The 23,625-nt window shown below is 44.8% G+C and overlaps 3 protein-coding genes and 1 long non-coding RNA gene across 10 annotated transcripts; 3 read left to right on the forward strand and 1 right to left on the reverse strand.

The window, feature by feature from the left end:
• The first annotated feature begins 2,967 nt into the window (after positions 1-2,967).
• Positions 2,968-4,346, forward strand: LOC120698441 (very-long-chain (3R)-3-hydroxyacyl-CoA dehydratase hpo-8-like). Of its 4 annotated transcripts, XR_005684841.1 has the most exons (6): positions 3,004-3,166; positions 3,258-3,343; positions 3,439-3,486; positions 3,588-3,676; positions 3,762-3,815; positions 4,051-4,346. XR_005684841.1 is itself a non-coding variant. In XM_039982057.1 (5 exons), exons 1-5 carry the CDS (start codon positions 2,990-2,992, stop codon positions 3,787-3,789), a joined length of 435 nt encoding a protein of 144 aa, XP_039837991.1. In that variant the 5' UTR covers positions 2,968-2,989; the 3' UTR covers positions 3,790-4,346. The 4 variants fall into 4 exon arrangements, 2 of the variants coding, with proteins under 2 accessions (XP_039837991.1, XP_039837993.1); XM_039982057.1 differs by having other exon boundaries at positions 2,968-3,173; positions 3,762-4,346; XR_005684840.1 differs by having other exon boundaries at positions 3,003-3,166; positions 3,439-3,676.
• A 211-nt stretch (positions 4,347-4,557) lies between these two features.
• Positions 4,558-23,524, reverse strand: LOC120698438. 4 transcript variants are annotated; one of them, XM_039982036.1, is made up of 5 exons: positions 22,441-22,505; positions 22,304-22,360; positions 5,124-5,373; positions 4,987-5,046; positions 4,558-4,904 (listed from the first exon to the last, which is right to left on the reverse strand). In XM_039982036.1, exons 3-5 carry the CDS (start codon positions 5,337-5,339, stop codon positions 4,638-4,640), a joined length of 543 nt encoding a protein of 180 aa, XP_039837970.1. In that variant the 5' UTR covers positions 5,340-5,373; positions 22,304-22,360; positions 22,441-22,505; the 3' UTR covers positions 4,558-4,637. The 4 variants fall into 4 exon arrangements, 2 of the variants coding, with proteins under 2 accessions (XP_039837970.1, XP_039837971.1); XM_039982037.1 differs by lacking the exons at positions 22,304-22,360; positions 22,441-22,505 and adding an exon at positions 9,534-9,829; XR_005684838.1 differs by adding an exon at positions 22,892-23,524 and having other exon boundaries at positions 4,627-5,373.
• LOC120698437 lies at positions 18,710-21,367 on the forward strand. The gene is made up of 7 exons (XM_039982035.1): positions 18,710-18,877; positions 18,968-19,079; positions 19,177-19,452; positions 19,533-19,671; positions 19,759-19,911; positions 19,991-20,282; positions 20,363-21,367. The coding sequence occupies exons 5-7, from the start codon at positions 19,817-19,819 to the stop codon at positions 20,981-20,983; spliced, it is 1,008 nt and encodes a 335-aa protein (XP_039837969.1). The 5' UTR covers positions 18,710-18,877; positions 18,968-19,079; positions 19,177-19,452; positions 19,533-19,671; positions 19,759-19,816; the 3' UTR covers positions 20,984-21,367.
• Positions 21,374-22,662, forward strand: LOC120698443. The gene is made up of 3 exons (XR_005684843.1): positions 21,374-22,046; positions 22,135-22,380; positions 22,458-22,662. It is a non-coding gene; the product is annotated as an uncharacterized LOC120698443 (long non-coding RNA).
• Positions 23,525-23,625: the final 101 nt, after the last annotated feature.

The raw sequence follows: 23,625 nt of genomic DNA on the forward strand, positions 1-23,625 counted from the left end.
AGGACGCCGGAGGAGGGGATGGAGAGGGAGAGAGTGGGTCGGTTCGGGAGGGTGGAATTGCAAATTTGTTAGATCCGAGTCCACGTTGGATCCGAGTTGGCCGTCCACGTAGACAATCAGAGGCGGTTAGAGGTGTTGTGGACCTCGAGTGACTCACTTAAATAGATCCTGGACCTAAAAATGCATTTTTAAAGTTCATAGACCTGAACAGAACGGCTCAACTAGTTTAACAACCCACATTGTACTTTACTCAAATCTTTATATGCATGTCTGGATGTCCATACCGTGATGTCCTTGGCAAGGCCACAGCCGACAAACCAGTGGGGACAGAATCAAGGCAATGACCTGTCTCTAGCTTCTCCAATTTTGCTTGCGTTGCCGATTGTATATGTCTAGTGACTTGTGAGGTCAATTCCCAGTCAATTATAGGATCTGTGGTACTCACTCCATCCACTTTTGATAGCTATATTTCAAAAACTCAAATGCTCAAAAATGATAGCTACATTTGCAATTAGCATGAGCTATGTTAATAAATAACACTAGTAATGAGGAGTTCTCAGTTAAAACATTGGAGAGCCAACAAAAAAAGTTAAAACATTGGAGAGCCAACAAAAAAGTCTGTGTTACATTTATTATATGATAAGTAAGATTATTTTTCTTGGTCATTATGTCAAGGTGAAATATAACTATCAAAAGTGGATGGAGGGAGTATAACCAAAGCTGCCGAACTCAAACCCTAAAAGGAGCAAATAGTCCACTCAAATTTGATTAATACTTGTATATATAGTTACCCAATACTTTCCACGGACTATTCATGATACTATCTACTTAGAAGATTAACTTTTATTAATTATTAATAAATACGTACGGCAGAAGATACTATCCAAAATGTAATGTGAGCTCAAATCAGGTTTACTGGCGTATTTCAAAAACTGGGGGGGGGGGGGGGTTGCCTGAGTGAGTTTGAGGAACTATTAATCTAATGGAATTCTGAAAGGAAGTATTGGTTTGTCTAAAGTTATAAGAACCATGCATGCTTCTCACAAGTTGGCGTGTTGTTTGAACCCTGTAATGATAAGTCGTACAATTATGTATATCTTGCATAAATTCAAAAGGAAGGGGGCACCCATTGTTTAGTAGACATGGTATTTTCTTTTCAAGTCTAAAATCCCACTCAAGATTGTAAAGCTAATCAATGTCTAGTCATTCGCGAAAGGACATATAGCCCAGTGGTTATAAAAGCCTGATTAGCACCTCAGATCCTAGGTCCGACTCTATGTGGGGAATGCATATTTTAGGATTTAATGGCATCCTGTTTTCAGTGGTAGGTAGATGACGTTCTCATCGACAGCAAACTGCTTGTGGTGACTTCATCGATCTCGAGAATTTTCCGGCTCAATCTTCAAAGACTCTCATAGAGTAGGGTTTGCGTACGTACATTCATAGGGCAATCTTTGAAGACCCACATAGCGTAGGATTTGCCTACGTACGTTCATAGGGACGAGTGTGCATACGTTGTGAGTATATAAGTTGAAATGTATAATTATTACAAGTGCTCTTTTTGTGGTAAATTATTATAAGAGCTCTTTGTTGGCCCGTGGCTAAACTAAAAGATGTTGGATTGATTAGGATATATTGATTTGGAATGAAATCAGTATTTTGCTTTTAGATCCACTCTTTTGTACAGAAATATAGAGCTCCGCATTCGGAATGCAATTTTTTGATTCATCCTCCCTAAACCGGGTACGAGGCTCATTTAAAACTCGACCTGCTGGGACAGACCACATTGAAGACTTTGTGCTTAAGGTAGAAAAACCTCACACAGACCGAGAAAACCTCCGAACCTCTGCCCCACCCTTACGCAGCGGCACCGCTGCGGTACAAGGCTCATTTTACTTTTAGATCCCACCAAAATTGGATATCTCTAATCAGATTAACAGTGTAGGTGCACATGATATATCATTTTGCTTCTAAATTCATCTAGATACACAAATTGGCGTGGCCAGCGGAGTAGAACCGGACTGATTAATTTGGAGCAGAAAGCAACCCCTACTATGATTTTATCTCTCCCATCATCAATAAATAGCTCTACATGTCATCCTCTTCCTTCATCATTTCTTCCCCTCTCCTCCTTTGCTCTTCTTCATCCGGCCACCTAATCCTCGTGCGCTGCTCAGTGCGGCGGCATGGAGCGGTGCTTCGAGGATGGGAATGAGTGCATGTGCTTCTACTACCTTCAACTCCTTGGAATGTCTGCTCCATCTCCAACATCGCGAGTGGGAACTGTGGCTGTCGGGTAGCAGCGCCTCATCCGTTGCTTCTCCCTCCCGCGCCTCGTCCCCGCGCTCCACCCCCTCCCCTCCTCCACCGCCGCGCGACCCTGCTCCTCCCGTTCTCCCTAGCCACCGAAGACCACCGCCGCGTGACCGTGCTCCTCCTCTTTCCCTCCGCCTTCACCGCGCGGCCCTCTTCCTCCTTCTACATCGTCGAAGGCCGTTGCACGCACGACTGTGCGCCTCCCCTTCCCCTCCACCTGTCACCGCTGCTTATTCTTCTCGCCCCAATCTCGTGCTCCTTCCTTTCCCCTCTACCACTGACAGTCGTGCTCCTCCCTTTCCCCTTCCTTCGTCAAACTCTCAGGGGCAACCACGGGTCGTGTCACCACCACCACGCAGTCCGCCGTCATCTACGCCTCAACCACTCGCCCGGTCCCACATGGTGGTTGTCGTGCTCATTTCACACACTCATGGTCGCAAGATGATGAAGGATTGTAGCAGAGAGAAGAAAGAATGGAGAAAGAGGATGACATGTGGAGCCAACATGAGGGATGGATGATCATAGTAGGGATATTTTGGTCTATATGAGGGTTCCAGGTCCTCAGAGTCTTGAATACGTATAAAATGTTATATTTCAATTTTTGATAAATTATAATAACATCCTTTCTATCAAGCGAGAAGAGTGGCGTCGGTTAAAAAAAACGTAAATTGTAATGGCAGTTACAATTAACCCTTTTGTCAACGCCTCGGTGGTGTCGAAACCACAACCACACAGTGACACGGGCAGCCGCCGCTGGGCGTCCGGCGGCACACTGCGGCAGGCCGGCAGCAATGGCTCGCCCTTCGAAGCTCTACCTCGTCTGCTACAACTCCCTCCAAGCGCTCGGATGGTAGTTGGTAGCCACCTGCAATCAGCGACGACCGGCCGGTGGCCATTACTTCCACTACTAATGTTTCTTTTCGTTTCCTTTGTGGATTCAGGTTCGTCGCCCTCCTCCGCCTCCTGCCCTGCCTCGCCCCTCCCGTCTCCGTCCACTCCGCGTACGCGGTCGCCGGCGACCTCATCTGTACCCTCCTCCCCTCCTCCTTCCCTCCCGTTGTCTGCTGTCTCATCTGAATTACCTGCGGGGTCTGATGCTTTCTCTTTTCTTCTGGTTAAAAGGCGTCCTGCAGACCTGCGCGATTCTTGAGACGGTCCACGCCGCGATCGGTGCAATGAATTGTTTAACGCCTCTATCTTTATTACTGAATTTCTTCTATTGTGATGCTTGCTGTTTGAATTGAGGATGGACTGGTGCCGTTTTGATGCAGGATTGGTGCCATCAGCGCCGCTTCTTGCCTTTTTATAGTGGGGTGGGAGGACTCACTTTGTTCTCGCTCTTGTTCGGCAAATCCCCGAGGTGAGATTGTTCGATGGTTATAAACGATCAGAGGGCTTCAACTTTGCTTGGTTTCATAACTTCCGTTCACGTTTCGCAACTGCAGGTTCAGAGCAGTCCGTCTGTGTTCATAACGTTTATGGCTTGGAGCATATCTGAGGTGCGAATGTATGGCCTTTTAATATTCTTTTTCCTTCCTATGTCCATCTATAAGTGGTATATCTTGTTACATGCAAATTCTCAATGCTGATAATTTTTTTTAATTACAAATATTTATTTATTTATCGTATTGATTTGAACTCTTTAGGCTAGTCTAGACGTTAGATCTTTATAAAATCTAATGGTGTATATTCTTCTTTCTTATGTGCTAACTAATTGACGATCTCCAAATTCAGTCCCTGGACAAGTTGTTTGAGCGACAGAACTCTTCAAATACTTGTGATTCAGTTAATGATTCCCTGGTCAAGTTCTTTGAGCGATCTGACTGGGAGAAGATGGAGAAATCCTATCGGCTAGAAAAAAAAATATGCATTTTACCTAATCAGATGATACTTTGTATGATGATTTTTTATTTATCGATTCTTTGATGAGGGGTTCCTGTCAGATTAAAAGGTAATTATCATAGTACCAAATACATAAAAAAATTATTATTTTAGAATAAAAATGTGTTTACCTCAGCTTGATCATCAAAGTATTTCATCTCAAGCTTATCATTTAGCTCAAATGTTCTTTTAACTAAATAGTATTCCTTTCCTTCTGTCAAGTTATGGTCACTGAGCTTGAATCGAAAGATAAGTGTTTTTCCACAAAGCTGTTGTATGCTCTTAGGAACCTCTTCATAATTTCCATTAAGTGAATCTAGCATGTTACTGATCGTTGTCTTGAGCATTCTTGGTGCTTCATCATCAAATATACTACATGTAGTACTTGTTGTGTGGTCACTAATTTGGAGCCGAATCCAATATCTGTCATAGCAAAATTCTCAATGTAATGTCATAATAATGAATAATAAATGTAAAAGTATTGTATCATTGTTGATCTGTTCGCCATCAAAATCTTTGTCTGAGTCATCTTCCACTATCAGTGCTCTACGTCTTCTTTTATTTATAGTACTGAGCTCCCTTGTTGTTGAATCTTTTTCTTTAGAACCACTTATATAATTGCTGATTTGTTTGCCATCCTCCAATTCTTCAATGTTTGCAACCATGCCTGATAGTTTTTTGATAGGTGAACCACTTGTGACATGTTCCTGGAGAAACCATTAGAACAGAATTAAATTATTGAAAAGTAAGAATCAATAAACTATTCAGATTACAAAATATGCATTTTACCTGATCAGATGATACTTTGTATGATGATTTTTTGTTTATTGATCCTTTGATGAGGCGTTCCTATCAGATTAAAAGGTAATTATCATAGTACCAAATACATAAAAAGATTATTATTTTAGGATAAAAAATGTGTTTACCTCAGCTTGATCATCAAAGTATTTCATCTCAAGCTTATCATTTAGCTCAAATGTTCTTTTAACTAAATAGTATTCCTTTCCTTCTGTCAAGTTATGGTCACTGAGCTTGAATCGAAAGATAAGTGTTTTTCCACAAAGCTGCTGTATGCTCTTAGGAACCTCTTCATAATTTCCATCAAGTGAATCTAGCATGTTACTGATCGTTGTCTTGAGCATTCTTTGTGCTTCGTCATCAAATATATGTCACACTCTGAAATTTTTAAATTTCAGGATGTGATTAAAATTAAAAATAAAACAATAATTTTCTCATAATTTTAAAATTTTCTCAACATTTATTTTCTTCACAGGGAATTTAGTATGTAAATACTAAAATAATTGGTTGTTTTCAAAAATTAAATAAGGTTGTTCTTTTGTGTTGCATGCATGCCGCAATGCATTATTCCATTGCTTGTTGTTCAACTCAAGTTTGAATTCTCCTGAATTTAAATTTGAATTGAATATGTTTGAATCTATTTCAAAACAAAATGCAAAACCTTTCTCCCTCTCCCCATCTCTTTTCAGCCCAGCCGGCCCAATCCCCCTCCTCACCTTTTTCCTTTCCTTCCCCCGCAGCCCAAACCGCCGGCCCGTTTCCTGTCCCGGCCCAACCCGCGCCCCCCCACTCCCTCATCTCGCTGCCAGGCGGGGCACGCCCGTCAGGGTCGTCCTCGACCTCGTGACGGACCGGGACTGTCCCGAGTCCGGATCGAGCCCGGCGCGCCACTGATTTCGTTTCGCGCAAACCCTAGCTACAGCCGCCGCCATTGTTGGGGTTCGCCGGAGCTCCGCAGAGTCGCCGTTCCACCGCCTTCCCGACGACCTCGAGCCCCCCCGGAGGTTCGCATCAAGGTAGTGAACCGTGCGGGCCTGTTCTCTCGCTTCTTCTCGTTCTGTTTCGCCCGCGCTAGCTCGCCGGCGCCGCCGTTCCGCCATGCGCCGCCGCAAGCCTGCTCCGCTCGCCTAGGCCCCGCTCAGACACCCCAGATGAGTTTGCGAGGTCGTGCGCGTGCTCGACTTCGAGCCCCGAACGGCCGATTCGGCCAAGTCCGGCCATCCCGCCGCCGTGCGCCGCAGCCAAGCTTCGCCGCCGGCCGCTCAGCGCCGCCACCGTTCGCCCCAACCTCCCCTGGCCGTCCGATCTTGATCCGTCGGCCTAGATTAGATTCAACTCGAGTCAAACCTAACCCTTACTGGTCAACTGTGGTACTTTTGCAAAAAAGCCCCTCGATTTTATAGGAATCAAGCCGCGGTCCATGCCAGTTCAAAAAAATTTATAAACCAGCCCAGTTTCTTTTGTTTTGGCCCCTGTTCTTTTGTAAATTAGAACCCGTCGTCCCTGTGTTGTAGTTTAGCTTGCTAGCCCCTGCGATTAAGGTTTAATTATGTTTTAGTCCCTGGTTTCTTTAGAGCTAGCCCCGGGAAGTTTAAATCTATCGCAAACAAGTCCTTAGAACCTTGTTTTAGCCATATCTTTCATGTTTCAACTCCGTTTTCAGCGATTCTAGCGCTCACGTGATCCTTGTGACGTGTGCAATAGCTTTATTACCTTGTTATCCTCTGTGACCACACTTTGTTGTGTCTCACAAATCTTTTCTGTTAGACCTTAACCCTTTTGTTAATCGCGACTAGATCCCTGAAGCACCGTTTAGTCTATAGAATCGCCGTTTTAGTTCCGTTTTCCGCTTTTCTTGCGCTCTCGTAACCGTAGCAGCGAGCCCTATCCGTTAGTACGCTCTCTTAAAGCCTTTCTTTTGTTCTGGTGTATTGTTCTTAGATGTATCTTCTTGTTTGCTTTGTATGTTTGCCCGATGATTGTTCCGAGTAGAAGGATCATTGTTCGAAGATCGAAGATCAAGTTTTCCAAGTGAGCAAAAGCTGAAGAGCAGTAAGAGTAGATTTTCATTGGTGAAAGGCAAGTGACCCTAACCATACTTCTATCTATGCTTATTTACAAGAGTATTATGATTTAATTGGAACATGGAGAACCACCCAAGAAAACAGTACAACCACAATACTATATAGCTCTGGTCTTGGCTGATTAATTAGAAACTCTAGCTTGTGACAATCTTACCGAAAGGGCAAGAGGGGATGCATCGACGGGGTATAGCTCGGTCCTCTTGGGGCAATTGATATTGTTTAATGGTCCTTTGGCAAGGTACCACCTCATTAGGACAGTGTTATGACCGCTTTGGTTTGAAACCTTAGCGGATTGTCATAGGTTAGAGAATCTTTGTAAAGGCCTCGTAGCGTCCCTATGCAATCACATCTCGGAAGTGTGGTATTGTGCCTAGATAGCACATTGCGTGGTTGGGTTCAAAGTTCTTCGGAACTTTTACGCGAATTGTGGTGAAAGTGTACAACCTCTGCAGAGTTAAAACTAACCGGTTAGCCGTGCTCACGGTCAAGAGCGGCTAGGACCCTCACATGATTAATAAACTTAAAGATGGATTTAAATCATTTTCTGGTTATTTCTTGTGGCCTTGCTGAGTACCAACCATAAGTGTACTCACCCTTGCTTACTGCTGCTCAGAAGGAGAATGTTGTGGTGAAGTCTGTTGAAGATGTTGCTGAGTTCTAGGCGTACGCAACCCCCAGTCGATTACCTGTGAAGTTTGAAGCCTTCATTTTCAGGATAAGCTGTATAACTCTGATAATCTTCTATTTGTTGAAATTCTCTTTTTCGTGATACTGTTACTGATTATTCACTTATGATGTCTCTATATGTATGAAACTTAATCCTGTCATACATATAGCTATGCATTCGGTTTTGTCCTTAAAACCGGGTGTGACAATATACTACATGTAGTACTTGTTGTGTGGTCATTGAAAGTGATCGGGTGCTCTAGCCTAAGAGGGGGAGGGGGTGAATTAGGCACTATTAAAACCTTAACCTATGGCTCCAACTAGTTTGCACCAAAACTTAAACTAAAACAAGCTAACTAGATGTGCAACTACGGTTCACCTTAGTGTGTAACCCTCATCCCAAAAGAGTTTTGCAACCTATAGCCAATCCTATCAAGATACTATATACTAAGAAGGTAAAGGCACACAAGTTGCAATATGAAATGCGGAAGCTTAAAAGAGAGGGATGAGAGGAAGCGAACTCTCGACACAAGGATTTATCCCGTGGTTCGGATTGCCACAAAGGCGCCCCTACGTCCACGTTGTTGAAGCATTACGAAGAGTATCGCTTCCCGGCAATCAAGTCTCTTCTGTGAACACAATCACGGTCACCTTGATCCCGATCTTCACTAAGGGAGATTGCCCACGAAGGAGGGGTCTCCGTCCCCCGCACAATGTCGTCGACGCCGCTCCACACCAAGCCGGAGGGTCGTTGACTTGCCGGCGAGCCACCAATTGCTCCAAGGGGCCGGCGTACCGTAATATAAGTGTGGTTCACTCTAAAACCAGCCACAAGGATCTCAACCTTACTTGTTCACTCACTCAAGAGCTAATCTAGCACTCACTCTTTACAAAGCTAGTGCTAAAACCTAAGGATATGATCAATGAGCTCTTGTATGGCTTGGAGGTGTTCTTGGGTGTGTATGAGATGTCATGGGACTCCAGCAAACTCAAAATAGCCTGGGTGAGGCGTATATATAGGCCACCAACTCAAGAGAGCCGTTACTAGCTGTTGGTCAGTTTTCTGCGTAGGCATCGGAACTTCCGGTGCATAGGGCATCGGTTATTCCGGTCACTCTGCGCTTTGAAGTAGCCGTTGGCCTCTCTGACACTGCTGCAGCAACTTCAGGGACCATCGGTTGATCCGATGCTTAGGCGTCGGTTCTTCCGGTGACACTTGATCCGCAGATAGCCGTTGCTCTTGCTGACGTCATTGCACCGACGCCTTGCTCCGACGCACCACCGGTTCAACCGGTGCTGAAGGCTTGGCTGCTGCACACTTGACAACGTCTCTAGAACATAGTACGTTGAATGCACCGACGCTTCTCTTGACACCGTCGGTTCAACCGGTGCTTCATTCTTTCTTCCCTTGATCTCCAGAGGCGCTTGGTCTTGCACCAAAGCCAGGCCGTCGGATGTTCCGACAACCATCGGATGCACCGATGCTATAGGCATCGGTTCTTCCGGTGCTACTGATTTCAGTAGAACTTGTCCAATTCAGCATTTCTTTGAGTTCTTTCTTCGTGTTTTGCTTTGCATGGCCTTTGTACATCATCTCTGGGATCTAGAAATGTTCACTCAACAAAACCATTAGTCCCATTGATTGCGTTGTCATACGATCACCAAAATCACTCAAAAATGGCATAAATGGTGCCATGTTCGTTACAATCTCCCCGTTTTTGGTGATTGATGACAACACAATCAAAGCAAGCATAAAATTTGTAAGAATTGACAATTTTAACCACTTACACTCGCTTGGACGTTTACCACCATCCAATGATGGCTTGGCCTCCTCCTAAAACCATGATTTCCCCTTTGTTCCTCCCTCTATTTGCTACTCCTTTCTCATATGTTGACTTGATCCACTCGGCATGTCTCCCCCTTTGGAATATTTTTCCTTCTTGGAACATCTCTCCCTTTTTGTTGGGAACATGTCTTGTTTTGATCCACATTTCTCCCCCTTTGGCATCAAATCACATAAAAGGTCTTGCACCTAAAAGGTCTTGCAAAACAATATAACTCAAAAGAAGATTAGTAGCCTAGGGAGTTTGTTCCATGACTCATTATCCAATTGTATGATATCAATGAAGATACCAATTGAAAATTTATTATGGTGGATCGCAAAATCACGAAACTAGCATGACATGAGCTAAGCTTTCCACAAGTATGTGTACAAAATGATAATGGGAAAATCAAGTGCACAACTAGATGTTATAACTAGAAAGCTCAGATCATATCATGCACGGAGGTAGCTCTAAAAAGAATAAGAAATTGACAATTATACCAATTGAATGAGTTTAGAACCTTGCATACCTCCGGGGATACTTTGTTTACCTTGCGTGTACCAAATTGAAAGTGACTTGCAACACTTGAAGTCTTTTAAAAAAAAGAGCTCTTGGTACACCAAGGTTAAGCAAATGTATGAGCACATAGCCTATGAACTTAGATATGATCATTTAAGTTCAATAGAGCATGGCTCACTATGCATGAAAGCACAATTTATATAATCACTCTTATAGAGTTGTTTGTTCACATTTGATCGTGAATAACATTCTCTTAGAGTGTTAACTCCACGTGAGACTACAAAAGATAAACTAGCAAATATGTTTGTCTCAAAAACACAACCTATAGGATGAACTCACCCTAAATGTGTGCATTTAGTGTTTGAATCACCAAGCAAATGTATGCACATTGATTTTGACACAATTGGAAAGTTTACCGTATAGCTTGTGTTCATGGTACACATATGAAATACATACCTCATGAAGTCCATGTACCATTAAAGGTAACCTTGTGTAGCTTTCTACACACTAATCAAACCATGTAGATTGTTCATGGGTTAGAATCATGATACAAGCAACCTACCATATATAACACTAGGAGATGCAAAACATGCAAACATCCTAGCAAGAGCAATGGAGCTACATGATGCTTGAATTTAAATCTAGCTACCATTACCTAATGGGGGAGTTGGGCAACGATTGTCCAAGTTGTGAGTTTAGCTTGTTTTGGCTTGAATCTTCACTTCAACTTGTAAGCTAAGCCTCCAAATCCCCCGTAGCCGTCTTTGGCTTTAAGTCTCCTTTGGAACCCACACCATTTGAGGCCCCTTCATGTTGGTGATGATGCCCTTGGACACCAAATGGAGTGGTTCCAACTCCTTTCATTCTTCCCAACCTTGTGAGCAACCACCTTGCCATTGGTCTTCTTTTTTATCACATAGGAGGTGCTATTGCTTTTGTTCCTCCGGTTGGGCTTAGTGTAGATGAGAGAACTCTTGATTGTGAGCTTCTTTTTGTTCTTTTCATCCGGAAGCTTCTTCCTTGGTTGAGGACACTTGTTGGACTTGTGGTCTTCTTTGTGTCACTTTGAGCAAGTCACGGTGGACCCCTTCTCAAGCTTCTTCACCATGTCTTCACGATTATCTTGAGAAGGTTGGACATTGCTCTCTATGTCTTTGCCCGTCAATCTATACAAGTCCTTCATGAGCCTTTCCACTTCTTACTTGAGCTCATCATTTTCCTTGGCAATGAGATCATCACATGATTCTACAACAATATTCTCATAGCATTTCTCATTGCAAGGGTTAGAGTAAGAATCATCAATTAAATCAATGCAAGAAGTTGAAGCATCTACCCTAGGGATAGGAATTGCAAAAAGGATAGTTTGCTTTATTTCCAAAGAGTCATTAGTATCATTAACGCTATCAAATTTTAATTTGAGCTCTTCATGCTCCTTGCTAAGCAATTTGAATTTGCACATCAAATCTTCAAAATTTGTAGCAAGAGAAGCATTTAGATCATTGAGAGCATTAAGGTTTTTAATTTCTTTTGATTGCTTCTTAATGACTTTTTGGTGCTCATGAACAAGGTCAAGAAGTTCATCAATTGAAGGAGAGTCGGAGTCATCATCACTTATATCGCTATCCATACCTTTTGCCATGAAGCAAGTGTTGGATGATGGTCCCATGCGGGTGGTGAATTTCTTGTTTGATTCATCACTTGAACTTGCACTTGATTCTTCACCACCACTTACCCATTCACCAAATACGGCATATGATTCATGCTTGGGCTTCTTCTCCTTCTTTTGCTTGTTCTTCTTGAGCTTTCTTTCAACCTTCATAAGTTGATGGTGAGGCCCATCTTTGAGGAAGACCATATACCCCATTGAGTTGATTTCCTTCAAGCATTTGTTCATCTTCTTCACTTGCTTGTAGATGTTGGGGTTCATTGGCTCTTTTTCATCATTTGAGGAGCTTCTTGCATCCTCTTCTTCTTCATCACTTGAGCTACCTTTGATGGCCATCTTCTTCAACTTCTTGAGTTGCTTGCATGCAAGTGCACTATGTATTGGTGAAGAATATGACGCTTTTGCCTTAATGTCATTGCGTAGCTCATGGGTGATCACCTTGTCGAGGACTTGATTTGGTGTCATTGTGTCGAGCTCTTTCTCATATAGAATTGTGGTCACCAAATCATAGTCCGGCCTTCGGAGTGAGTGAAGGATCTTGCGAATGAGTCCAAATCTTCAATTTGCTTCACACCTAAGGAATTAATCTCATTCACAAGAGTGTTCAAGCGTGAATACATTAGTTCGGCATTCTCATCATCAAGTTGCTTAAAGCTATTAAGATTATCAATGAGAACATGATATCTTTCGTTGTCAATATCCTTCGTGCCCTCATGATTCTCAATGATAGTCTTCCATAGCTCTTTAGCATTTGCACAAGAATAAACATGATTGAACACATTATCACTAAGAGAAGACAAGATTATGCATTTTGCGGTGACATCATATTGCTTCTCTTGTTGACCATTATTTTTTACCCCTTCACTCACTACTCTCCAAACATTTAGCCCAGTTGCTTGGAGATGGGCTTGCATTAAGACCTTCCATCGTTGGAAGCCCGTGCCGTCGAACCGTGGAGCGGGTCTAAAAGGATCCATTCTTTCCCCTTAAGAGCTAACTCACTAGACGGTGAAGCCTACCGATCTAATGAGCCGGTAAACACAAATTTGCCAATGGAATTGGCTTTCTTTGTGAGAGAAGTGAGAACCTGGCTCTGATACCAATTGAAAGTGATCGGGTGCTCTATCCTAAGAGGGGGAGGGGGTGAATTAGGCACTATTAAAACCTTAACCTATGGCTCCAACTAGTTTGCACAAAAACTTAAACTAAAACAAGCTAACTAGATGTGCAACTACGGTTCAACTTAGTGTGTAACCCTCGTCCCAAAAGAGTTTTACAACCTATAGCCAATCCTATAAAGATACTATACTAAGAAGGTAAAGACACACAAGTTGCAATATGAAATGCGGAAGCTTAAAAGAGAGGGATGAGAGGAAGCGAACTCTCGACACGAGAATTTATCCCGTGGTTCGGACTGCCACAAAGGTGCCCCTACGTCCACGTTGTTGAAGCACTCACGAAGAGTATTGCTTCCCGGCAATCAAGTCTCTTCCGTGAACACAATCACGGTCACCTTGATCCCGATCTTCACTAAGGGAGATTGCCCACGAAGGAGGGGTCTCCGTCCCCCGCACAATGTCGTTGACGCCGCTCTACACCAAGCCGGAGGGTCGTTGACTTGCCGGCGAGCCACCAATTGCTCCAAGGGGCCGGCGCACCGTAATACAAGTGTGGTTCACTCTAGAACCAACCACAAGGATCTCAACCTTACTTGTTCACTCACTCAAGAGCTAATATAGCACTCACTCTTTACAAAGTGTAATGACCTGAAAAATTCACCAATTAAATCACACACTAAGAATATTTTTTCAAAACTCTTTTTCATCATTGAGCTCAGTTATCCCTAAACCCAAATCCCCTCCCAGTTTTTTTCCCGATATCCGATTTCAAACGCTGACTGAACCCTCCTCTCTTTTTCCTCACCACCCGTCGCGATCGTCGCCGCGAATCTCTCTTCTCTTTTTCTCTCTCCTTCCTCTCTCTCCTCCATGCCGCGTGCACCCGAGCGCCGCTTGGCCGCAAGCGCCGCGCGTGCCCCACCTCCCCTGGCCCACGCACGCGTGACCGATGCCGCGCGTGGCCGACCGCGGCCGCCGGTGTGCACTCGCCCCCTCCTTTTTTTCTTTCCTTTTCCCCCATTTCCTCTTCTCTTTTTCCTCCATTTCTTTTCCCCTTTTTCCTTTTTCTTTCTCCCATTTTTTTCCCTATCTTTCTCTTTTCTCTCCCTCTCCTTCTTTTCTTTCCTCTCTCCTCCCCGAGCACGCTCGGCCCGGCCCCTCGCGCCCTGCCGCACGTGGCCGCCCCGCCACCCCCGCTCGGCGTGCCGCCCCTCATTCCCTACCGCGCACGCCCGGCCCGCACTTCCTCCTCCTCTCCCGTGTCGCACGCCCGAGCGCCGTTCCCCGGCTTGCCCTGCTCCGCTCACCCGCGCGCCTCTGCCGCGCACCGCGCGCTCTTGAGCGCCGCTCAAATCGCCGTTGCTCTGGCCCCATGCGCTGCAGTGCGCGTCCCGGCCGACCCCACGGGCCTGCGGCCCACACGCACGCCACCGCTGTTGCCCGCGCCGCTCGCTACTCCCGGCCCCGCGTGCCCCTGCTCGCCGCGCCGCCCATCGCTTCGCCTGGCCGCACAGCGCCGCTGTCCCGCCGCCCGAGCTGCACGTGCCGTGCGCAGCGACGCCGCCGGCCGCACAGCGCCCCGCCTCGCCGCTCGAGCCGCGCAACGCGACGCCGAGCTGAGCAGCGGGTCCCTCCACGTGCGCGTCCTCCCTGTGCGTCCTTGCTGCCCGAACCATCGCGTCGCCGCCGCGAATCGCGCTGCCGCACGTCGCGACGACGAACGCCATTAAAGGCGCACCGCGCCGCTCGCCGAGCCCGGCCACCGGCATCCTCCCCACCTCCACCGCCTCGTCTCGTCTATAAAAGGCGCCCCAGTCTGCTCTCTGCCACCATCGCAAGCCCTCCGAGCCGCCAGCTGCACCGCCTGACTTCCTCATCGCTCCAATTTCTTCTCCTCTGTTTCTTCCCCAAAAGCAGAGCACTTTCATCGATCTCCTCGCTCAGGCCATCTTGGTCCAATTCCTTCCACGGTGAGCACCCCCATATCCTCCTGTACATGTCCCAAGCCGTGCCCTTCCACCTCCCCGCTCGAGTAGAGCTCCCCACGAGCTCCCATGGCCATGACCATGGCTGCTCGGGGCGGACCATCTTCTAGCCCCTCTCCCATGCCCGGAGCAACCGGAATGAAATCTCCTCGCCCTCCTCTACCTCCCCGTGCCCTCGGCTTTGTGAATGGAGGCCGGAAGCGCCGTTCGGGTGGAGCTCAGAGAGCTCGTGCCCATGGCGGCGCTGAGGACAGGGACGATGTCCCTGTTCCGTTCCGTGAGGCCGTGACCCCCTCCCTCCTTTAATTTCTTTTTATCAGCCCAAGTAGTAGTCACAAGGCCCAACCAACACAAAGTCCTGCGATGCTGCCACAAACCGTGCGGCTCTCTCCCAATTATGTTAATCCATTTTCAAAATTATTTAAGCACCCAATCTTATACCTATATTATCTCACTCAATTCAACTCCGTTTCACCCAATTCTTTTTTTCTAAATTCCTAAAAACTTATACAATATCTGTTGTACCTATTTTCTAGGGCAGCCTTGATATTTTCAGAAATTCTAATTAAGCCCTATCACTGCCAAAAATAATTACAGATAGGTTCCTAGATTCTAGTTTAGCCCGTAAACACTCCTTTAACTTATCATTCCATGCGCCAAAAATCCTTCGATCGCCCTGAAACTTTACCATACCATTTCCTATATTATTCCGACCATGCTATACAAAAATCTCCCAAAAATATTCCTTCTACCATCGTTTCCTAATTTATTTCCGATTCGAGCTCAACGATAAAACTTTTATTTCTTTTTTCTTGATTGTGTGTTTGTTTGTACGTGTCGTAGACCATGGTGTGAACGAAGGAGAGCCCGTTGACGAGCAGTACTGCGAGCCCGTGAACGAGGACCAGTTCCGCGACCCCGAGCCCGAAGGACAGTGCTTCGACCAGGACCTCCCCGAAGGCTTCGAAAACGGCAAGTTCAATCTCATCCTTTGATGCATGTTTTGTCCTAGTTTTTATAAACACAACACATTGGCCTGTTTTACAAAATTGCATATGTTTTGCTTGCATGAAAACACGGTTGGATAGCCACCCTTTGATTTGTTATGATCACTCCTTGACCACCTAGATTAATATCTGATTTTGCTTGGACGTTAATCGATACTAGAACGCTTAGGACCTGTTACTTTATACAACTTGTTTTATAAAGAAAAGGTGTGTGTGGGAAGGGATAAAAGTGGATTTTCAAAAGATGAGTCTAGACGGGATGGATGACATTTCAGTGTGATTTGCCGTTTGGTGTGCTCGTGCCGGTGTGGCAGGGCAAGGAAGGGAGATATCCATCTTGTCACCCCTAAGGACCGAGTTGGTGTTACATCTCACCTAACTCCACTATCGTGCAAACCACTCGACCGTTGTATGGGCAACGGCTTAGCATAAATCCCACTAGTTAGTCTGATAGCCATCAGGAGAACTGAGACCAACGGGTGACTAAGGAGAAGGGATAAGCCCCGAGTGACTTATGCCCCGGTTAAACCTAGGTGAATGGTCGATGACCCCTTGGTGCATCCCGTGATGGCTAGTCAGGTCTAGCTAAGGTGGGTAATGGCTTTGTTGGGATCTGCGGCGACACTAAGGTGATCGAGCTGCGGTACCCCGCTTGTGGATAAAGTTGCACACATATGCAGAGTTAAAAATCTATTCGAATAGCCGTGCCCACGGTACTGGGCGAGTTACGGTGTGGTCTCACAACTAGTGTTTACATTGGGATGGGTTGGCGTGAGTTGTTTTGGAGATGTGTCCGGCAGTTGTGCCGTGTGCTACTGCGGATGAGGAGTCCGGTAGCAGTCTAAAACATAGATCCCGTGTGGATCAACCCTTTGTGTTACTTGGTATAAGGAAACTGGTTTTGGAAATATTTTCTTTCAAATGAACCCCTGCATAAAATATTGCTTTCCGCAAATCAAACCCTAGCCTTATCCTTGATTTATCCTGTGCATTATATTCTGCTTATACCCCCTCCGTGGGTGTGGTTGGACTTGCTCAGTACGTTTGTACTCACTCCATTCTTTATTTTTACAGAAGAAGATCCAGACTTTTTACCCGACGACGTTGAGTAGGGGTACCGTCCTGCACCCAGCCTTGCCTGTGGATTAGGGTCACCCGCAGGAGACTCCGCATGGCGCAAGACTCTGCTGATTTTCTTTTTGTTTTTAATATCGTTGCGTGTGTGTGGATTGTAATCCTCGCGATAGTGGCACTTCTCTGCTCACTACCGCGTAGAGTTGTACGGTAATGAACCATATGATGTAATAAATGTGTCATCAGCCTCCTGGGACTGATGTTTGTAACACATTTAAGTCTTCTCTTATGAGGGGACGCTTCACAAAGCTAGTGCTAAAACCTAAAGATATGATCAATGAGCTCTTGTGTGGCTTGGAGGTGTTTTTGGGTGTGTATGAGATGTCTTGGGACTCCAGCAAACTCAAAATAGCCGGGGTGAGGCGTATATATAGGACACCAACTCAAGAGAGCCGTTACTAGCTGTTGGCCAGTTTTCTGCGTAGGCATCGGAACTTCCGGTGCATAGGGCATCGGTTCTTCCGGTCACTCTTTGCTTTGAAATAGCCGTTGGCCTCTCTGACACTGCTGCAGTAACTTCAGGGACCATCGGTTGATCCGATGCTTAGGCGTCGGTTCTTCCGGTGACACTTGATCCGCAGATAGCCGTTGCTCTTGCTGACGTCATTGCACCGACGCCTTACTCTGACGCACCACCGGTTCAACCGGTGCTGAAGGCTTGGCTGCTGCACACTTGACAACGTCTCTGGAACATAGTACGTTGAATGCACCGGCGCTTCTCTTGACATCGTCGGTTCAACCGGTGCTTCATTCTTTCTTCACTTGATCTCCAGAGGCGCTTAGTCTTGCACCAAAGCCAGGCCGTCGGATGTTCCGACAACCATCAGATGCACCGATGCTATAGGCATCGGTTCTTCCGGTGCTACTGATTTCAGTAGAACTTGTCCAATTCAGTGTTTCTTTGAGTTCTTTCTTCGTGTTTTGCTTTGCATGGCCTTTGTACATCATCTCTGGGATCTAGAAATGTTCACTCAACAAAACCATTAGTCCCATTGATTGCGTTGTCATACGATCACCAAAATCACTCGAAATGGCATAAATGGTGCCATGTTCGTTACAAACTAATTTGGAGCCGAATCCAATATCAGTCATAGCAAAATTCTCATTGTAATGTCATGATAATGAATAATAAAAGTAAAAGTATATTTAGCACAATATTATTACCTAGGAGTTGTAGCTTCTGGATATGTATTGCACTTACTGCAATGATATTTGTTTGCTATCTTAGTGCACATTTTATTGCAAACACTACATGACATGTACCACCACAAATCATTGTCTAGTCGAACAATTGTGGCCCTTGATGTAAAAACGAAATCCTGCAATGTAAATGTCATGTAATTTATAACTTTAACTTTAATGTTCCCTGCTTGTCCATTTGTTGTCAACTGTTTGATTCTTTTGTATGCCAAAGTGATATATCCTGTATAAAAAGAATTTGATGGTCAGCTCATGTTCAGGTCTAAATGATAATATGTATGTTTATGGAAACAAAACTTTTTGTTGCTCAGATGTCGGGACCAAGTCTAACACGTATTCTCAAGCTTATAATATATAAATATAGCACCAATACAATCAACTTTTTGTCTTGCGCAGACATCTTTTAGCCAGATCTAGCCGAAAGGATTAGTCCATCTTCTCTGGACCAAATCGCCTTCTTTTAGTCAGATTGCAGGGACATCTTTCCTCGGCCAGTTTGTCAAGGATTTGTCATCTAAATCGCAAGTATTTGGAGAGCGTTAATCAGCTAGCACATACAATTTGGACCAAGACTAACGCATCAAATTTATTACCTAGATCCAGCACACTGCTACAGAAGTTTGTTCCTGTCAGATTCTGTACAAAGTAATTTGCAACTAATTTAGATAAGCAATGCTCAGGTATGTGTATTTTTATTTATTTATTATTTTTAATATTCATGTGCATTATGACAATAAATAAAGTATCATAATTTAATCACTAATTTGCAGATGTTATGGGATTATTGACAAAGATTAAACAAATAGAATCTAGAATGATATTGAAAAATACAGCTAATCCACGCCAAAAGGATATTCGCGAAATTGAACTTCTCATATCAAGGTAAAACTACACAGTACATAGCCATTGTTTTCTGAAATGTTGTTACTTTAACTTAATTTGGACTAATGATTGAATTCTATGACACACAATATTTCAGGGATCAAAAAGTTAAAGTAACATTGTGGGGAGATTTAGCTCATTCTTTAAGTGAAGATGTTATTGGCAAGCACACAGTTGTAATTGTTACTTCAACAATGGTAGAAGGTTTGCAAGGTTAGTTCTTTCAACACAAGACATCATAAAGATGCGTACTAATTTATGAAAGCTAACGTGTTAATAATCATATAATACGTATGCTGTCTCTGAAAACTACCAACGGCACAAGATTATATAAGAATTTGGATATCCCTGAAACTTGGAAATTTATTGCTAGGTAATGAAGATGTTGTCCTTTTATTTTTTTATTTCTTATGCTTATTTATTCTTTTTGTCCTAATACCACATATATTTTAGTGTTCCATATGAAGAAAATGTACCAAAAATAATGGAGGTAGACAAAAGTACACAAGGTACATTAGAGGATCAAATGTTTTATAATAGGAGAACTTTACAAGAAATTACCCAAATGAGGCACGAGAACCCAACAAATCAGGTAATTCATGAATTTCATTTTTTTATTTCTTGATTGTTAAATAACCTTTTGTTGTTCAAAACTTTTCCATGACATTTTACGTTGCAGGATTTTATTTTTACAAGGGCCACAAATTGATCGACTAGACAATGATTTGTGGTGGTACATGTCATGCAATGTTTGCAATAAAATGTGCACTAAAATAGCCAACAAATATCATTGCAGTAAGTGCAATACATGTCCTGAAGCGACAACTCCTAGGTAATAATATTGTGCCAAATAATATTTTACATTTATTATTCATTATCGTGACATTACATTGACAACTTTGATATGACAGATATTGGATTTGGCTCCAAATTAGTGACCACACAACAAGCACTACCTGCAATATATTTGACGACGAAGCACAAAGAATGCTCAAGACAACAATCACTAACATGCTAGATTCACTTAATGGAAATTATGAAGAGGTTCCTAAGAGCATACAACAGCTTTGTGGAAAAACACTTATCTTTCGATTCAAGTTCAGTGACCATAACTTGACAGAAGGAAAGGAATACTATTTAGTTAAAAGAACATTTGAGCTAAATGATAAGCTTGAGATGAAACATTTTGATGATCAAGCTGAGGTAAACACATTTTTCTTTATCTTTATCCTAAAATAATAATCTTTTTATGTATTTGGTACTATGATAATTATCTTCTGCAGGAACATGTCACAAGTGTTTCACCTATCATGGTTGCAAATATTGAAGAATCAGAGGACTCCATTACCCCGATACGTCCAGGAGACCACGTATCCCGTATCCGATACGTATCGGATACGAATACGCTAGGGATACGCCGGGGATACGTATCCATCGCGTATCGGCGTACTGGGCCGCAGTGGGCCTTGAAACTCAGGTTTGGATACGTATCTGGTGCCGTATCGGAGAGCAGAGAGAGGAGCGCGCGAGCTCGAGATCCGCCGCCGCGGGAGGGGGAGGGAGGATGGAGGTGCGGGGCACCGGAGCCGAGCCGAGCTCGCCGCCCGCCGAGCTCATCGCCCGTCGGGGAGAGAGAGCCAGAGAGGGGCTCCGGCCGCCGCCGCCCCGAATCGAGGGAGGAGGAGGGAGCAAGGCCGTCCGCCGCCCCAAATCGAGGGAGGAGGAGGGAGCAGGGCCGTCCCGCGCCTCCGCTACACCACGAACCGCGCCTCCGCCCCGCACCGCGGCCGCATTGGCCGCCGAGGGAGGGGGATCCAGCGCGACGAGGGAGGAGGGCTGCCGCGCCCGCCGTCGACCAGATTCGGTGGCCGCCCGCCGCACCTGCCGCGCCTGCCGCCGTCTAGCCCGGTGCCGGCGAGGGAGGCCGGAGGAGCGCCGCCGCCGGCCTGGGGAGAGTGAAGGGAGGAGAGAGAGAGAGAGCGGAGTGCGACGGGGTGGGGGGAGTGGGTGGATAAAAAATGAAGTGTATGATATGTGGGACCCGCAGTTAGTAGTTGATATGCTGGTGCCATATTTCTTATGAAATACCTAGGTACTAACATGAATTGGCTCCATTCTAGAGAAGCCATTATTATTATTATTGGTGGAGGAAATACTTTGTAGCGCTGCATTATTTTTATTTTATTTTTTAAATAGTAAACGTATCCGCGTATCGGGTTTTTTAGAAAATTGCCGTATCCGCGTATTCGTATCCTTCCGATACCGATACACGTATCCGTGCAACTTAGTCAGAGGATGGCAAACAAATCAGCAATTATACAAGTGGATCTAAAGAAGAAGATTCAACAACGAAGAAACTCAATAATGTAAATAAAAGAAGACGTAGAGCACTGATTGTGGAAGATGACTCAGACAAATATTGTGATGGCGAACAAATCAACAATGATGCAAGTGGATCTAAAGAAAAGAATTCAGCAACGATGAAAGGAAGACCTCTAAATAAAAGAAGACATAGAGCAATAATAGTGGAAGATGACACAGACGAAGATGGTAAAGAAAATAACAAAAAAAAAGGCCAAGGAATTTGGTGCTAAACCAAATAAGAGATTGTGTGTTCCTAAAGATGCAGTTGTTGTCTATGATTTTGCCAAGAAGGAATATGCTGTGGAACAAGCCATAAAGACTGCAACAAGATTAGGGAAAAAATTATTTGGAAAAAGAAAGATTAGACCAGAAGCGAAGCAACAATCTTTTGAGGAACAAGCCATACATGATCAGAAAGGATTGTCCAAAATAATTGGTTGCAAAAAGGGAAAACGTGGAATCAGAGAAAATCATAAAGATCCTACAAATGTAAATAGTGCCAGCAAATTATCCAAACAGACAAAAGAAAAGGTGAGGAAGGCTACACAAAGAAGAAAAAAGGGCAGATCAATTGTGTTTCACACAGAAATTATAACCAATCAGGTACTAACAAGCAAGATTTTAAACTCCTCTTTTCTATAAATATCAAATATTCAATTTAATAAGATATTTTATTATTTATTTTTTGAAGGATAATGACAATATCGCAGACGATAACAATGTTGAGGCCAACAGCAATGTCATGGTTGAAGTAATTACAGAAGTCAACAGTGATGTAGAGAATATACAAGTAAAAGACATTTCCAAAAGCATAAATGAGATTGGCAATATCCCGGCCAATCATGAACAAAACAACATACCAGTGAATGGAAATCAAACTCCTACTCTTTATAGATCATCAAGAAACAGAAGAGCACCTGCAAGATATAGTACTTAGGTATGCATTTGTCATAAAGTACTAATTTTGATTTTTTGTACAATGCGCAATTCAACTCACTAGATTTTTTTTTGCAGGTGACCAGGTATGGGAGAAAACTGAAAAGCTCATGTATCTCCGTCTCCCTACAATAGCAAAAGTTATTACCTCATATTAGTTGTAATCATCATATATAATTTAATATAGAATTCTATGTTTTTTGAAAATGCTCCCACTGCAATGTACTATATATTGTATGAAGTAACTTCCTGGAAGGAATATTTGAGCATTGAACACTGTCAACAAGACCTGACAGCTCACTACACAAACTACTCGCCATAGCTTCTCATATGTGTTCCGCCACACAAGCGACCAATACTCATCCTCCTAGGAATACTCATCCTCATATGCTGTGATCAACATGCTATCGCTACCTACTACTGAATGCAAAATACAGAAGAATCTAATGCTACATGCTCAAAGTTATTTAAAAAGAAAGAGGAAAAGAAGACAGGCGATTGGATGAACGTACACACGGCGATAAAGCATGGACTCTGATCCAACTAAATCGTGGTAGGCGTGACAGAACAAATCAACGGCCGGTGTGCGCGGTGGAGCACTCCTCGGAGGTGGCCGCCGGAACAGGTGAACGTCGCCGCGCGTGGCCGGAGGGGATGCAGGGCCGGACTGCCGCGCGACCGAGGGCGGACGGCCGCCAGCGTGCTCCGGCTACCGGCGGTGGGCTCGATTTGACCTCCCTGCGCGGATGCAAAGGAGTAGGCAGCGACGGGAGATCTCGCGGCCACGGCGACACAGCTCGGGATCGGCGGTGGCCAGATCTCCAGGCCAAGGATCCACCATCTCCTCGAGCGGATCGAGCGTCACCAACTGCGCACCTTGCCGCACGCCGCTCCGCCCCACGTCCCTCCGCGTGCTGTGCCCCACCCTCCCCCTCGCGCTCCAGCGACACCAGAGCTGGGCCGAGATTTTGGCGGCGGAGGACGGCCGCGCGGGTGGTTCGCTGGGGCCTCCGCACGGATTCCGCCTTCCGGCAGGTGGAGGAGGCAGCAGTAAATAAAATGCCACCGCAGACATTTAGGATCAACAGAAAACTCATCCGTACGGTGGGAAATGCAAATGCAGGCGCAGATGCCAGTAGCAGCGGACTCACCTGCATGCTTGGAGAGGTGCTATGCCTCCAACGCCTCCCACTTGCCGAACTGCTCGCCGCACCGGTTGCAGCTCTGTCCGCCGGAGCCCTTGCTG

The sequence above is a fragment of the Panicum virgatum genome, chromosome 3K (genome assembly GCF_016808335.1).
Source record: "Panicum virgatum strain AP13 chromosome 3K, P.virgatum_v5, whole genome shotgun sequence".
In the NCBI taxonomy this organism is placed as follows: Eukaryota; Viridiplantae; Streptophyta; class Magnoliopsida; order Poales; family Poaceae; genus Panicum; species Panicum virgatum.

What these genes read in the sequence shown, in the direction of transcription:
- LOC120698437 (XM_039982035.1), top strand. Translation starts at nt 19,817, where the DNA reads ATGTCATGCAATGTTTGCAATAAAATGTGCACTAAAATAGCCAACAAA. An exon ending in CCTGAAGCGACAACTCCTAG is followed by an intron (nt 19,912 to 19,990) that starts GTAATAATATTG and finishes TTGATATGACAG; the next exon opens with ATATTGGATTTGGCTCCAAA. An exon ending in ATTTTGATGATCAAGCTGAG is followed by an intron (nt 20,283 to 20,362) that starts GTAAACACATTT and finishes TATCTTCTGCAG; the next exon opens with GAACATGTCACAAGTGTTTC.
- LOC120698441 (XM_039982057.1), top strand. Translation starts at nt 2,990, where the DNA reads ATGGCAGTTACAATTAACCCTTTTGTCAACGCCTCGGTGGTGTCGAAA. An exon ending in GGTCGCCGGCGACCTCATCT is followed by an intron (nt 3,344 to 3,438) that starts GTACCCTCCTCC and finishes TCTGGTTAAAAG; the next exon opens with GCGTCCTGCAGACCTGCGCG. An exon ending in GACGGTCCACGCCGCGATCG is followed by an intron (nt 3,487 to 3,587) that starts GTGCAATGAATT and finishes GTTTTGATGCAG; the next exon opens with GATTGGTGCCATCAGCGCCG.
- LOC120698438 (XM_039982036.1), bottom strand. Translation starts at nt 5,339, where the DNA reads ATGCTCAAGACAACGATCAGTAACATGCTAGATTCACTTGATGGAAAT. An exon ending in ACTTTGATGATCAAGCTGAG is followed by an intron (nt 5,047 to 5,123) that starts GTAAACACATTT and finishes TTAATCTGATAG; the next exon opens with GAACGCCTCATCAAAGGATC. An exon ending in ACAAAGTATCATCTGATCAG is followed by an intron (nt 4,905 to 4,986) that starts GTAAAATGCATA and finishes TGGTTTCTCCAG; the next exon opens with GAACATGTCACAAGTGGTTC.